Source organism: Pholis gunnellus, assembly GCF_910591455.1.
Source record: "Pholis gunnellus genome assembly, chromosome: 8".
Taxonomy (NCBI): Eukaryota; Metazoa; Chordata; class Actinopteri; order Perciformes; family Pholidae; genus Pholis; species Pholis gunnellus.
In genome coordinates, this window is record NC_136534.1 from 9,544,330 (window position 1) to 9,558,400 (window position 14,071).

The following is a 14,071-nucleotide window of genomic DNA, read 5'->3' on the forward strand; positions in this document are numbered from 1 at the left end:
TTCCTGCAAATGGTCTGCCAGTGGCAGTCAATTGGTTCTTCTAAGCTCAAGTCATACTCTATTATTTAACTTTTTCACTGTAACATGAAGGTAAACCTGCCAAAGTACATATTGCACAGGTTTGTCACTGTATTTTTTTGAAAAGCAGTCTTAGTTTTGAACTGCACAATAGCTGGATCCTCACAATGTCACAAGAGCTCATATCATACGAAAATCCATCAGTCTTCAAGTAATGCGTTTGTGTTCAGTAAGCCAGAACACGGACCAATTAGTGTCAGTCAAATAAATTGACATTAAATGTATCGCTTTGAGTATTATCATGAATGTATTTCTGTACACCTGAGCCTGGAAAGTACTCTTGTGCTAAAGAGACTTTACTGTCGGGGGCTCAATGAAATCACGTTATCCTGGCTAAGTACAATGTTCTGCAACGCAATGATTGAATTCTTTTGATTTATAAGTATGAATGGTTGATATTTCTACAATTCTTTGTGGAACAAGGGAAGTTTAACTGCATCCAAAAATTATCAATCAGAATATAGTCCTTTTGATGGTAATTTAAAGCCTTTATAATTAATGGCTTAACACGCTATTACTTTGTTCAGAGCAAGCTGGTACAATCTGAACTCCGATCTATCTGAATGAATTTAAAAGATCAGTTCACCCTTACTGCGCACAGTTTTCATTCGGATATATATTTTAGAAAATAGTGTATATGTGATCATGGGAGACTTGCAGGATCACATATCACTTGGAAATCCATCTTGTCCGGCATCAAATAATGGATTTGTTTCCGGCAAGCCAGAGCACGGTTTAGGTGTGTTAGAGACGACACATCTAACAACAATCAGATCGGATGCTACAATAGCATGAGTTACATAAAGCTGGAGAGTCACTGAAAGAAGAGCAAAGATCGGCAATGACGGCTATTCTCTTTGGAAAACTTTTGCCTGTTAGTGCCGCAGTCTTCTCTGAAACCACAGATCCTTTGCCGCTGAATTATAAAGTGCTGGTTGTATCTTGAATTTTAAGCTACAGAGACGTACTTATGCAAATCTTTCATCTGAGTAAATGTTAAAAGGACCAGCGGGCATTGCAGGTGTCTCACTCAACCATCATCATGATTCCTGGAGCATCCCCGTTTTGATCGACAACACAGCTGACCCCGAGGAACTCAGTGGAGAAACTTTTCAAGAGGAAGAAGTGGAATGGGGATGTGTGATTGAAAGAAAATGAAAGAGAAGAAAACAAAGAAAAAAGAAAGACAATTGAAGAGGTAGAGTAGACAGGCTGATAGGCACGGCGAGAGGAAAAAGCCTCATTGGTTTTCAGTGGGCATGTGCAGACTCAGACGTACTAAAAGGTTACAGCATTTGATTTGTGATATTCTACTCTGAGAGCTCTCTCTCTCTCTGTCTGGAGGAGCAGTTTGGCTACTGCTGTCCACAAAGTTTGATCGATGGCTGAATTATGCCATCGGATTTTGAATCTAGCCGACTCTGCTGTCTGCCCAATGATGAACAACAAACATGCCTGGCCACTAATAACAATGAGAGATGTGGGGACCAGACAGCCAATCAGAAAATAGACTTAATATAGTGTCCCCATAGACTAGGGACATTTCAGTCAGCCGCTCCGTACTACCATTTATATACTTCATTCATATGTATTCCACAGTGTGTGTGAGGAATACACTCTTTTCCTCATCAAACCCCCCCCCCGTTTCTTCTAGCCTTTTATTTCCTTCCTTTACTTCCTCCTTCTACTTGATCACTCTGGATTCCTCCCTCTCGGAGTTCAAGCTGCCCACTCCATATTCACTCCATCTCTCTCCATCCTTCCTCAGTACAGTTTGGGCTTCCCACACCCTCCCTCCATCAATCTCTGTGTGCACCCTCCCTCGCTCCAGCAGCCCACTCAAAGGCTAATTCCACAGAGGGAAAGAATGTGAGGAGAGGCGTTTTATAGTGTTTTCCAGTTATCTCCGTCCTTATAGAGCTGTTCTCTACCCAGCTCCATCAAACCAAGCACCACCCCCACTCTCCAGCTGCCTACTCTATTCCTCCTCTGTTCGTGGCAATATTTCCCTCACTCCTCTTTGTTTTCCATCCCCTCTAGGGTAATGCTGGAGTGATACTAAATATGAAGGGTTTCAATCCTAAATGCGGCATTCAACAGTTGAAAAAAACAACGTAATTTTAACATAATGATGCCCCATAGAAGCTTATTAATGTTCTTCTAAAATGATAGTAAAATGCTATCGTTGTAGTCTACTGCTTTGTGTTGTTGATGTTTTCATTCACTTCCAAACTAGAGACCACATTTTTTTCGGAATCTACCATTAACTTAGTCTGGGTGTATTTGTGCTCGTGTTGCTATTAGCGTACTAATTCAGCATGGGGGAGACATTTTTTCCATGGCCTCTTATGCATTTTGTTTATGTTCATATACGTTTGAGAAAACATGACTGCATTAACAACATCATATTTGGTCTTATAATTAACTGTGTTGACTATGCAGTGTGTACTTATATTATCCTTGTACATGACCTCATGTCATGACATCATGGCCCAGATGCTGATTTTCTGCTGTAGTACTTTTTCTATGCCGGAGCCTGGACCATATTACCATACTCGCTCTGAAAAAAGAGAAGGTTCTTCATAAAGCAGCAACGATCCTTAAAAGTCTCAAAACATTAAGTTTTCAAAGCGTTTCTCTCAAATACTAAATTTAGCTTCGGAGCTCTTGGGACGATTCCTTACAGAGTGCAGTCATCACCACTTAACCACCACCCAGTTTTCTTTTTGCTCTGTTTCTGCTGTCGGGCCTGATGCAGAGAACAGCAGCATTCAGTGTGTTAATTGCTGCTGTCCACAGAGACATTGACACATTATGAGGTACAAAAAAAATTAATAATCTGTGACTTAAATTAATAACCAGGGACCTCTTCATATAAAAGAAATGTCTGTTTTGCTAATCTCTGTGATCAGCGATGTATGGATTCACAATACCTAACCCATGAAAACATATGCACATATTTCCTAAACAGCAGGTTGTAGTTAGCACCTTTCTAAAAAAAAACACCCATTGGTACACAGGATGTGGTACATTTCCAGCTGCCGTAAACTTTTGATTGAATTCAACAGATGAGGAACTCAAAGAGAACACAAAGAACATGTCTCAGTGGGACATGGATTGAATTTTAAAATGATCTTTGGGAACATTTCACACACATGGAAGAAAGATGTTGTCAAATTACATAAAACAGATAAAACAGATTGCATACATCCCAATTCAACTGTATTCATGATGACCTCTGTGACATTATTTATGTCTGGCTGCCCTAAGTTTGTCTGTCAACTTTTTTTCTTCTGACGGCTCTGGCAAACTGCATCGCAGAAAAGGCACATCTCCTGCCTTAAGTACTAAAACTGCATAGAGTATTTATGAGCTGGGAACTTTTGGCTGGATGGCTTATGGCTGAATATTTCTGAATTTGGCTGAATACATTTCTGAACGGCTTCATTTCAAATGAACTTTAAAAAATATGACGTCTCTTTCTGTGCTGAAGAGCACATGCAGTCATGAAATAGTTGTTCTTTCACATGCCAGTTTCCTATTGTCTTTACTTAAATGATGTAGTGTCTCATCCTGCAGTGATGTATCATTGAACTAGACTTTAATTCTGTGCTAGGAATCTGAAATATGTGTGTTATTAAAAGCCCACTGGTAGCTAACAACTGTTAATTATACTCAAGGCATAAATGTTCTTGAGTTTGTACTCCCCGTGTTTACACAGCTTTGTCTCACCCTATTAGGTATGTTAGGCTAATCGCTAAGATTTAAATTGTGGCTGCAGTATTATATCCCTGACTTTGTGTCCGCGTGCCATCCCTTTTAACCGTATGGTACACAAGTTAATGCAGCAAAATAAAGAAACTGTTAAGTGTCACCAGAAATTATTGTGATTACTGTTATTATGAGATTTTTTTTTTTCTTTATTAGCAATGCCACAGAGGCACAATAATCAACCAAACACCCTTATTCATCTTCATTTTCCATCTCCTCTCACACTCTCTCTTCCTCCCCTTCACGTCCATCTCTTCCTTTTCTTTTCTCACTCATCCACTTAACTGCTCCATCTCTCTCCCTCCTCCACACACACTGACGTAAAAAAAAAGCCACATGCACACACAGACATACACACAACCCAGGGCTGGTAATGCAGGGTTAATAAGATTGGAGAGCAGCTGATGGTTGTGCGCATTCAGGCCAGATTACATTTAATTCGATTGGGTTTCACTTACTAGGCTCCCTCCCACCCTTCTCTTCTCTCTTCCTTTCTTTCCTCCTTCTCCCCATTGTCCTCCTCCTGCTTTTGTTGGACCAGAGGTGGTCCGGCCTCACAAAAAGACAGAGGCTCACACAGAGGGGTACAGCATGTGCAGGCACACACATTCAATTTTTACGTTGGAGTTTGCTGTGAATACACATGCATGCACACCTCCTTGGCCACTTCGCTGTCCTCCACAAACTGAATGTGATTCATTATCTGTCTTTCACAATGTCAACTCTGCCTTGAACCAGACACAAGGATGGAGCACATGGGGAAGAAAAGAAACATTTTAATTAATTAAATGTCTTATCTAAGATTATAAAATGGATTTTACATCTATTTAATAATGTGTTACAAAATGTGATAGCACAGCTGAGTGCGTCTACGACCCTCAGCCGCTACTCTGCGCCCAGAGACACATACAATATGCACACGGTTGTTGTTTTGAACGGTGCGTTTGGCTAACGGCTAACACAACTAGCAGCACATACACTACTGACTACCTCTCGGCTGCTGCTCGATAGCTCACTTCTAATGTTTTGGGGTTTTTTGGACGGTGTGTTTGGCTAACCGCTAACGAAACTACCAGTGCAAGCACTGCTGTACTTCACTGCTGTAGACAGCCTGGTGAGTTTACCTTTGTATGTGTATTATACAACGACTTGGAGCACAATGCTTGAATGACGTTACATCGCTGTTTGTTTTCGAGTTTGAACAAAGTCAGTTTGACAACGTTTTACAGCACTGGTTGTATTCATTCAATCACACAATACAGCAGTGGTCAATACAGACACACCTGGCGGAGATTAGTGCTCTACTGAGAGCACCTTTATACTTTTGTAACCAAGTCCTGCTGAAATGAAAGGAGGCTACATTTCTGCTGTGTTTGCTTTGACCAGTCCCATCTGTGTATTATTCATAAGGTAATGTGTGAGTGCTGAGTTTTGCCATCACCATATCTCAACCCATGAAAGGGAGACAGTCCACGCCAGCTAGACATTCTCCCCTGTATACTATAGGATGAACACAACACTGCTGTGTGGGCAGAAGCCCAACAATGTATGGGAACTTTAGCAAGCTAACAAGCTATGCTTACTGCCTGAGTGCAAGCTGGTTTGTCTAGTTTGCTAGCTTCCAGCATCAACATGTGTACACTATACAGTATGGCATTCTCCACTTAGAAGCACACAACAGAAGTGAATAGACCCACTGCATGTTCTGGCAACGCCGGCTGTTTCCACAAACATGTCCAAAAACGAATTCATCCTCTTTTTCGAAAAATTGAAAAATGATCCCCATAGCTGTGGTAGTTTATACTTCCTTACCCGAAAAAGAGAAAATTCCAGTTCGCCTTTAATATTGTTCAACTGTCCAGAGACAAGCTTGCAGTGTAATTGGCAGTGGTAGATCTAAGCATGTACATGTTTATACATAATGTACATGTTTTAGTAGGTTAAGATGGACAGGACGATAAAACCAGACAAACACCACAGCCACACTTTTACAGTAGGTCTTCCTATTTTCAGATGCTGCATCTCTGTCACAGAGTTTGCCAGCGCCACCACATTCCACATTACATATGCTGGCTGCTGAAAGGATAGTGTATTATATCTGGCTGTGAAAGGCACGAAGAGGGAAAGAGAGCAAGATGAAGCACGCAAAGAAAAACAAAAACATTTTAACAAACAGGGGTGAAAGAAGTAAAAAAAAAAAAGAAGGAGGTAAAATAGAAGGTGCACAGTTTGAAGAAAGATGGAGACAAGAGAGTGACAAACAAGCAGAAAGGTGAGAAAGAGAGAGATGCCCACGTCGTCCTGTCGATGTGTTTTGTCTCCTCTCATCTTTTCACATGTCAGTCGGCTCTGTTGTCTTCCTCGTCCCATCACTAACCTCAGCTGTCAGACAAATACACACACACACACACACACACACACACACACACAGAATATACAGGCATATACAGGCAGATGCAAGCTAGTACACACACACTGAATACATCAGTAAACCATTTCAAGAGAACATCAGGCATCTGGCTTTAATCAGATACGCACGCAAGACAGAGGAAAGACAGAGAGCAAGAAAGAAAGCACACAACTGGACGAACCAAAGGGTTGAGTCAGGGCGGATAAATGACAGGCATGCAACAAAGTTTACTTAATGTGTGTGCGTGTGTGTGTGTGTGTGTGTGTCCTCTCTCTCTCTTTCTCATCACACCGAGCCTCCCTCTCTCAACCCACACAGACCCCCCTCCTCTTTCTCTCTCTATCCTTCACTATCTGTCCTCACTCAACCCTGTAACTAATGACTCTGGAGGAGGCATTGCAGCACCTGCTGCAGACAAACACAAGAGGAGGGGGTGGGACCAGAAAAAAAAAGAGGCGAGAGGAGGTGGTGGTGTGGGGGGGGGGGGTCAAATGAAGAGAATAAACTAGGCCAAAATAGAGGGAAAGAAATAGAGAGGGGGAAAGCAAGGTGGGAGGTGCCAAGGACGAAGTGGAGGGGAGAAGAAAAAAAGGGAGCGAAGGGAGGGAGGTGTGAAGTGTCACTGCCAGTGGTACCATCTCTCTAATTAGCATAGTGACCTTGGTCCTCTGTAACTGTTATTGTACACACACACACACACACACGCACACACACACACACACACACACACACCTACACACACAGTGCTCATATCCATAGCCGAGTGTTGCTGTTTTTTTTGTTTGCATGGTAAAAGTAGCGCCTGATGTGAATTTTAATACACAATCATTTAACGATGCTACATGCTGTTAGCTGGTAGGACCAGTCTTTTGTGATGACAAGATTTCATAAATATTTCACACACACAGGCGCTAAAACAGACCAGTAGTTGTTTTCCATCAAGTCCAGCATGTAATTGGTTTATATCAAGGCAGGATTCATGGACACAAGGAAAAGCTTTAAAAATGGAATAGAAAATAATATTTAAAAAAAAACAGACACACACTCAAGTTTAAGACCTTGGTCAGACTGCCAGCTCAATTACATTTTTTGGCATATTCAAATTGTATCCATATTGATTTTAGAAAGTCTGGATAGTTTTCTTTGTGTGTGAAATGGATCCAAACCACATCGAGAGGTTGTTTGAATTGCATCTCCAATCGCACGGCGACCTGTCAGCGCGACATGCTTGGTTGGCGAAATGATGGACTTCCATTTCTCATGCTTTTGAATTAAAAAGCTGCGTCACCAGTGTTGCTACGTAGTTACTGACGCCTTTGTCATTACCACAGCAAACTAATGCAGATAGGCTGGTGAAGTCTGGACACACTAATCCCATCTTGTCACTTGCAAATAACATTGTGGACAGGTTGTCTTAATGATCTGATCGGAGAAACAAATCGGATATCCCTGCAGTCTGAATGTAAGCTTGGAATATAACAACATTTAACTAACATTTTGACATTTAACTTCTTAGTTTAAGGAGGTTTCACCGTAAAGATACACTTCCAAATAGAGAAAGTGAGACTGAGGCAGGGAGACAGAAAAACTAACTGTAAGTGAGCAGGCAAGAGAGAGGGGGAGTGTACAGCTGTAGCAGTAATCATCTTCCAGGTCAACAGTAATTACCAAGAAGGCTGGGGAAGTAACACACGCACACACTGTTTCATCTCTCTTCACATCTAGGGTTGGCGTATTTTCCTCATCTTGTTTATTTCACACCCAAAACATGCAACTGTCACAAAGAAGATGTCAGTGCGATCTGCAGGGTTTAATGGATAAAAGGTTTCACAATTATATATACACCAAACAGTCTAACCTTGCTTCATCTGTGCTATAATTAATTCATGGGTAATGTCAGGAAGGTACTCTAATCATGGTTAACTTTGAGGTTGGCAGTTGGATTTTCAGACCTGTGAAATATACTGCTGCTTCGCACTCTCTTATTGGTAATTCAAGCATTTTTTAAAGGTACTGCACCTCCCACGTCCCTCACATGATGAGCAACACATCAGGAAAGTGCCTGTTTGGCTTTGGCCACATGATGCAGACTAGGTTTAAGGTATCCCTGGGTACACTACTCTGTAGCCCTGGTTTCCATCCGATACTCCAGAACTCCGAAGCGTTGTGGAGGGAATCCTCTGGTTCTGCAAAAGCCGAACTGAGCTTGCCGCTGGCGCCATGGGGCCATGCTTTGTGGATTTGATATCTATACAACCAATGTGTTTATAATTAAATTGCTACAACGGCACAAACTTGTAACACACACACACTTCAAAACTCATTCTGGCACGGCGGGCAGTTGCCTCCAATCAGTGTTCACTTGAAGTAGAATCTTCATGCTTAATGAGCTCTTCTAGTCAAATAATTTAGGCTTGTATGATTTGAACTTAAATTGGGCAGAGAACAAGACGTATGCTCTCATCATTGAACACTGCCAGGCCTCAGTTTAGTCTGCACTCCAAGGATCAAAGATGTGTGCGTGAAGCAGTGACCCTGCAACTACGTGTGGGCCCAGGGTTCACTGTTCGTTGGTGATTATTGGAATTTTCTCCTCCTTTGAAGCCCAAATGATAACCGCCTGGTTTTACTCATCATGCCTCTGGTCCTCTCTTGACACCCCTCTCTTGGTTAAATATTCTTATATGGTAGATTTGATTATTCTAAATCATTCACTGATGTAACTTGTGTTTTCGAATGAACTTAATTCATGGTGTTAATGTGTAAACATGCTTTCCGTTCCAACACTGCTTTTGAGCGCTGTGAAATGAAATGGTGTTAACTCTGCTGTGTGGATAAATTAATCTACTATTTCCACGTGATAGAGCTATGATTCAGTTACAATGTTCAGATTAAGGATGTGACAACTGATTCTTTTTCACAGATTTCCAACAGATGTTTACTTGAAAACATGGATAAAACTGCTTCTGCTGCTGCTGTACCTGCTATTATGCACAAATGTATTCATTATTTTGCCAATAAAATGAAGGATACAGACTCTACCGTAAAACATGTGCACCTCAACAGCGTCTTGTCTTTTTATATTTTTCTATTTTGTACAAAAGAACAAAAGTAAAAACAACTTTCACTAGTGCCTAATAATATTGCATTCAATCAAATCCATAACTAAAAGAAAACCCATTCACACCACATCACCTTTAGTTTGTTATAAAACAAACTAAAGGTTTTACAAGGCAATAAAGCTGTTGCTCCTATATTTTTTAACCTTTGTATTTCTCTCTAGCTCTCTAGCTCGCTCTCTCGCTCTCTCTCTCTCTCTCTCTCTATATATATATATATATATATATATGATGCCATTTTATGTGGGTGTGAGCTCTGTGAGTTTAGGTCTTTGATACAGTCCAGCTCTATCTCCAAACCTCCCCTCTCCAAAAAGCAATCAATATTCACATTTCTTAGATGTCTCATCTCTCTTTCACAAAACCTAATCCTCTTTTCCTCTCTACCTACTGCCACTACTGTCTTGTGGAGGAAAAGCTTTTAACTATCTTGCAGATTAGAACAAAGAACAAAAGTTTCTGTCCCAGCTAACCTATAAAACCTCAGCGTACGCTGAGAAGGATGTGGGTAATGGCATGGCATGAGTTTTCACTTCAATCAGTTTAATTGGTACTGAATGAGTTGAAACCAGACTTTGTCAAATCCCAATTAAGCTGCTCATCTAACAAAAATGTTAGAGGCTCGAGCTGGAAATCCAACAGCAGTGTTTTTGAGACCTTCTCCAGCAACCTGATTCAGGGAAGTTAGCCGGGACATCAGCAGCTCTGCGCATAATTAGTCCATGAAACAGTAAGAAGTGTGTGTAATTTCACTTGGAATTGACTCTTTGCCCTCAATTCCATCCCTCAGGGAAACTCAATCTCCAAGGAGTCGAGGGTTCTCCTCTCTTTAATAACAGCTAAACACATCAACACTGCTCATCCAAATGCCCCCTCTAGCCGTTAGGAACAAAATAAGAGATGGAAGTCTAATGAAAAGAGGTTTAATAGAAGAGCGAGGCAAAGGTGGCTCAGAGGCTTGCTGCTGTTTAATTCAATGGGATGCTGTTGGTGCCTGCAGACTGGCCCATTTTAATTGCACTCCTCTCTCATTTATAAAAGGAAGTATGTAGCGATACAGCTTTAATGAATCGGAAAGCAAGGCAAGCTATTCAGTGTCTTTTTTTCTCACACACATTGAAGGATAATGGGATTGTGCTGGTTAGGCCCACATGTTTTGGCACAGCTTTGTTGCATAGGCTACTACTGCCAACTACAAACACACACACACACACGTGCGCGCGCGCACGTTCACACCACAAGCGACAAAGCAACAGGCTACAAGTCATTTTCAATGGAAGTCGGTGACATTAAGCTACAAATTGACGGCCGACTGGCGTGACGCGCTACAGATCAAAGTTTTTTCAGCCCTTCAATCAGGCGGTGAAGCATCAACCAACAATATGACGTTGTTTCACTATTTCCGGTTCCCATCTCTCTACATGCAATTCCATCTAAAACGTAGAAGAAAGAAGTATTCTTGCCGTTTGCCAGAGCTTTTTGACGACATAACTACGTCAACAAGCTCTTGAGCACAAAACTAGCTAGCGCAGCCATCTAAATCTTCTGCTCAATCCCCTCTTTCCAAGGATTTGAACAATAATGTTATCATAACCAAAGCCAGTTAATTAATACCTGGATATGGACTCCATCAAAAATCTCATCAACGACTTAGCCAAAGCTGCATGCATCTCGGCCTCTGATAGGCAGTGAATCCAGTGATCGTCATGATGATTATCACCACCGCACTATACTGTAAACCTCACCATCGACACCATCGGCTTTCTCCAGGGTATACAGACAGTGATTAAGTCGACCTGGAGTACAACACCACACGAAAGTCAAACAACAAGGAGAGCAGAGAGTGAAGCTTACCTTTGCCATCTGTGCCTGGACTCCACTGGCTTTGAGCGAGGCCACAGCTTTCTGGGCCGCTGCAGGGCTGTCAAAGTCCACAAAGCCATAGCCTGTACATACACATACACACACAGACAGCACAGAAGAAGATGAGGAGGAGGAGGAGGAGGAGGAGGAGGAGGAGGAGGAGGAGGAGCAAACTGAGGGGAAACAAAAGGATAACTAGATAAAGAACATCAGTTAAGGTTGTTCTGAACATCGCTGAGCAGAACCAGCCAGTGTCTGCGCTTTGTTTTCAATGCTGCATAAATCCTGTAAATGTGTCACAATCAAGTCAGGTCACGTATCTTATGAAAGCTGCTAGTTCCCCCATTAAACGTGTTTTTAGCACAGAACATCAGCAGAATTGGTGTCATAACAGTAAGTCTTGCTATCTTGTTTATGATCCAAAGAAATCTTCTAATGTCTGCCCAAGTTTTGTGTACTACGGCTCTTTTTAATGAAATGATGTTGTTTTGTATCGACTCTACTGCACGGATGGCTGCTCACCATAAATTCCCTGTAGATGTACACATACGGCGACACATATATATCATGTGTACAGTCGTGACTCAGTGCTGAGAGCCTTTTTAACTGTAACATGTAAAATCTACTGGCTTCCAATTGTCTGACATTTAATACCCCACTGCATTGCATGTGAGCTTGTTTCGTCCCTGCACTACAATCAATCTCTCAGTACATATGGGGTTCCCATAGAAGTGGCCAATACAAGTGACATCAAGGAAAATTCTCTGCATTTAATGTAGCCATTAAAGTGATTCAGCGTCCTGTTTAAAGAAATAAAGACACAAAGAGAATGAGCATCGGTCGATTTTATTGCAATGTGGTCTGCATCATTTTGTGTGCGTGTATGTGTGCAGGGTATCTGTCAACTCGCTGACGCTCTGGGGATCTAGGTTGGGGCTCTGCCGGAAGCCCTGAAGGACAAAAGGTCTGACACACGCATATCAATCTATACTCTCAGATATACGCCCTGTTTTACGGCCACATGGGTGGGGCTTAGGGTTAAATAGACAGAAAGAAGCAAAGAGAGACGCAGAGCTGCCTGCCGTGTGAATGGCAGTTTGCCTAGAAGGGTGTGTTGTATTGGTGAGCTAGCCCGAAAGACTGTTAGTATAAGAATGTTTTTGATTGTGTGTTTATATGAGAGGCGAATAAAAGAAAAAAAAAGACTTATTGACACACATGCATTAAGCCAGAAAGAAAAATGCCAAATGCAGAGCAGCTTTGAGATTCCGTCTGTAGTTTTGAGTAGGCTGCGTGTTAACACGATTAAATGATCCACATTTCAAACGCTTCACTCATTACAATCCCAAATGTAAACATGTTAAGAATGAGGGATACACTTTCTCTCTCTCTCTCTCTCTCTCTCTCTCTCCAACTCACACACTTCCTTTCTAACATCTGTTCTTGTCTTTCTGTCTTTTCTTGTTGATTTGGAGCCACGCTCTGTTTTGCTGATAAGCACATGACTTTTTACTGTTCAAAGGCAGCAAGCTGCTTTCACAGCAAGATGCGTAGAGCACGCACACATATTTATACGGTTGCTAATGAGAAATCCATAATTTAGCCAAAATAGGATAACACCAACACACACATGCACATATAATGTTCAGATTAATTTCTTCATTCAAGAAAAGAGATTCGTAAACATACGCAAGCACGTTGTGTATACACATGCACACTGCACACACAAGCATTCACGTTTTTTTTATCTATACTCTAATTAGGGCCACACCAACACAGTTGAACTAATTGAGAATGTACAAACATACAGCATTCATCAGTAGCTCGGGAAGATGCTTTTGTTTTATTCAAGAAAAGTTCATTACTCATATCTCACTAATGGCTGTTTGTTTAACTATAGACTCTCCGTGTAATTAGTGGGAAAATAAAACCGTGAACACAGTTCACAATGGATAATTCAATCACCACTAGTCAAAAACAGAGTCCTCTTGTTTGATGGCAGTGGTTTAGCATCATTAGTAGCGCACACATCTTTTAAATTAGAGCGACTGTATTGATAAAGCTGGTGTTCTAAAGAGAAATCCATAAATTGTACACATTACATTCCGTTTACAGCTCTTGAGGAGTACTACTTTTGTATGAGAGCTCGTTGAAAGCTGATAAACTGCCTCAAGTGATGTCACTTCAGCGTCGGTTGGGGCGGAAGACTCCACGTTTGAAAATGGTTGTGGAGCTAGAAAGAAGTGACCTTACCAGACTCCTTATCCCTGCTTGAGGTTAGCTGGTGCATCTATTTCAACGCTTTATTTCTGAAACTGTCCATCCTAAGTCCCACAATAAAATAGGAATGCAATGCCAAATTGATGGAGTTCTCTTTTAAAGAAAGAAAAAAAATGTGGCTACTTAAAAATAATGAGCTGTATTAGTTTTCCGTGTACCAGCCATGTAAGTCACTAATGTCACAAACCAGAGCTAAACATATCACTTCACGTCAGTAAAGTTTTAGTTCATTATTGAGAGCATATGCAACACAGATCATACTTACGAAGGCATAAAGCTCCTGGGCAGCACTGTCACAGATTTTAATTGTCTCACTTAGAGTTGTTCATTTGTTAATCAGTTTATTTAATCACCTCCATTTCCTCGTTTGTAATAATTAAGCATGAAACACATTATGGATTATTATGGGTTTTTTTTTTATGAGAGCAGCAGGCGGCTCCATGATTCAGTTTGCATAAACAAATGTCCTTTTACTCACCATCAGTAACCTGTGGCCTTAATAGCCAGTTTTCAATTATTTGGATCCAAACAGGATGCAGAAAGTTAGGAT

The 14,071-nt window shown here is 41.3% G+C and overlaps 1 protein-coding gene across 2 annotated transcripts in view; it reads right to left on the reverse strand.

Moving 5' to 3' along the window:
- The window catches only part of LOC306700085 (RNA-binding motif, single-stranded-interacting protein 3-like), a gene marked incomplete at its 3' end in the record, with an annotated part of 105,702 nt that overhangs the window by 47,455 nt on the left and 44,176 nt on the right, over positions 1–14,071 (reverse strand). For both annotated transcript variants that reach the window (XM_079164985.1, XM_079164984.1), the window contains exon 4: positions 11,233–11,324. In XM_079164985.1, the coding sequence (XP_079021111.1) occupies positions 11,233–11,324 (92 nt within the window). The remainder of the gene's footprint in view (positions 1–11,232; positions 11,325–14,071) is intronic.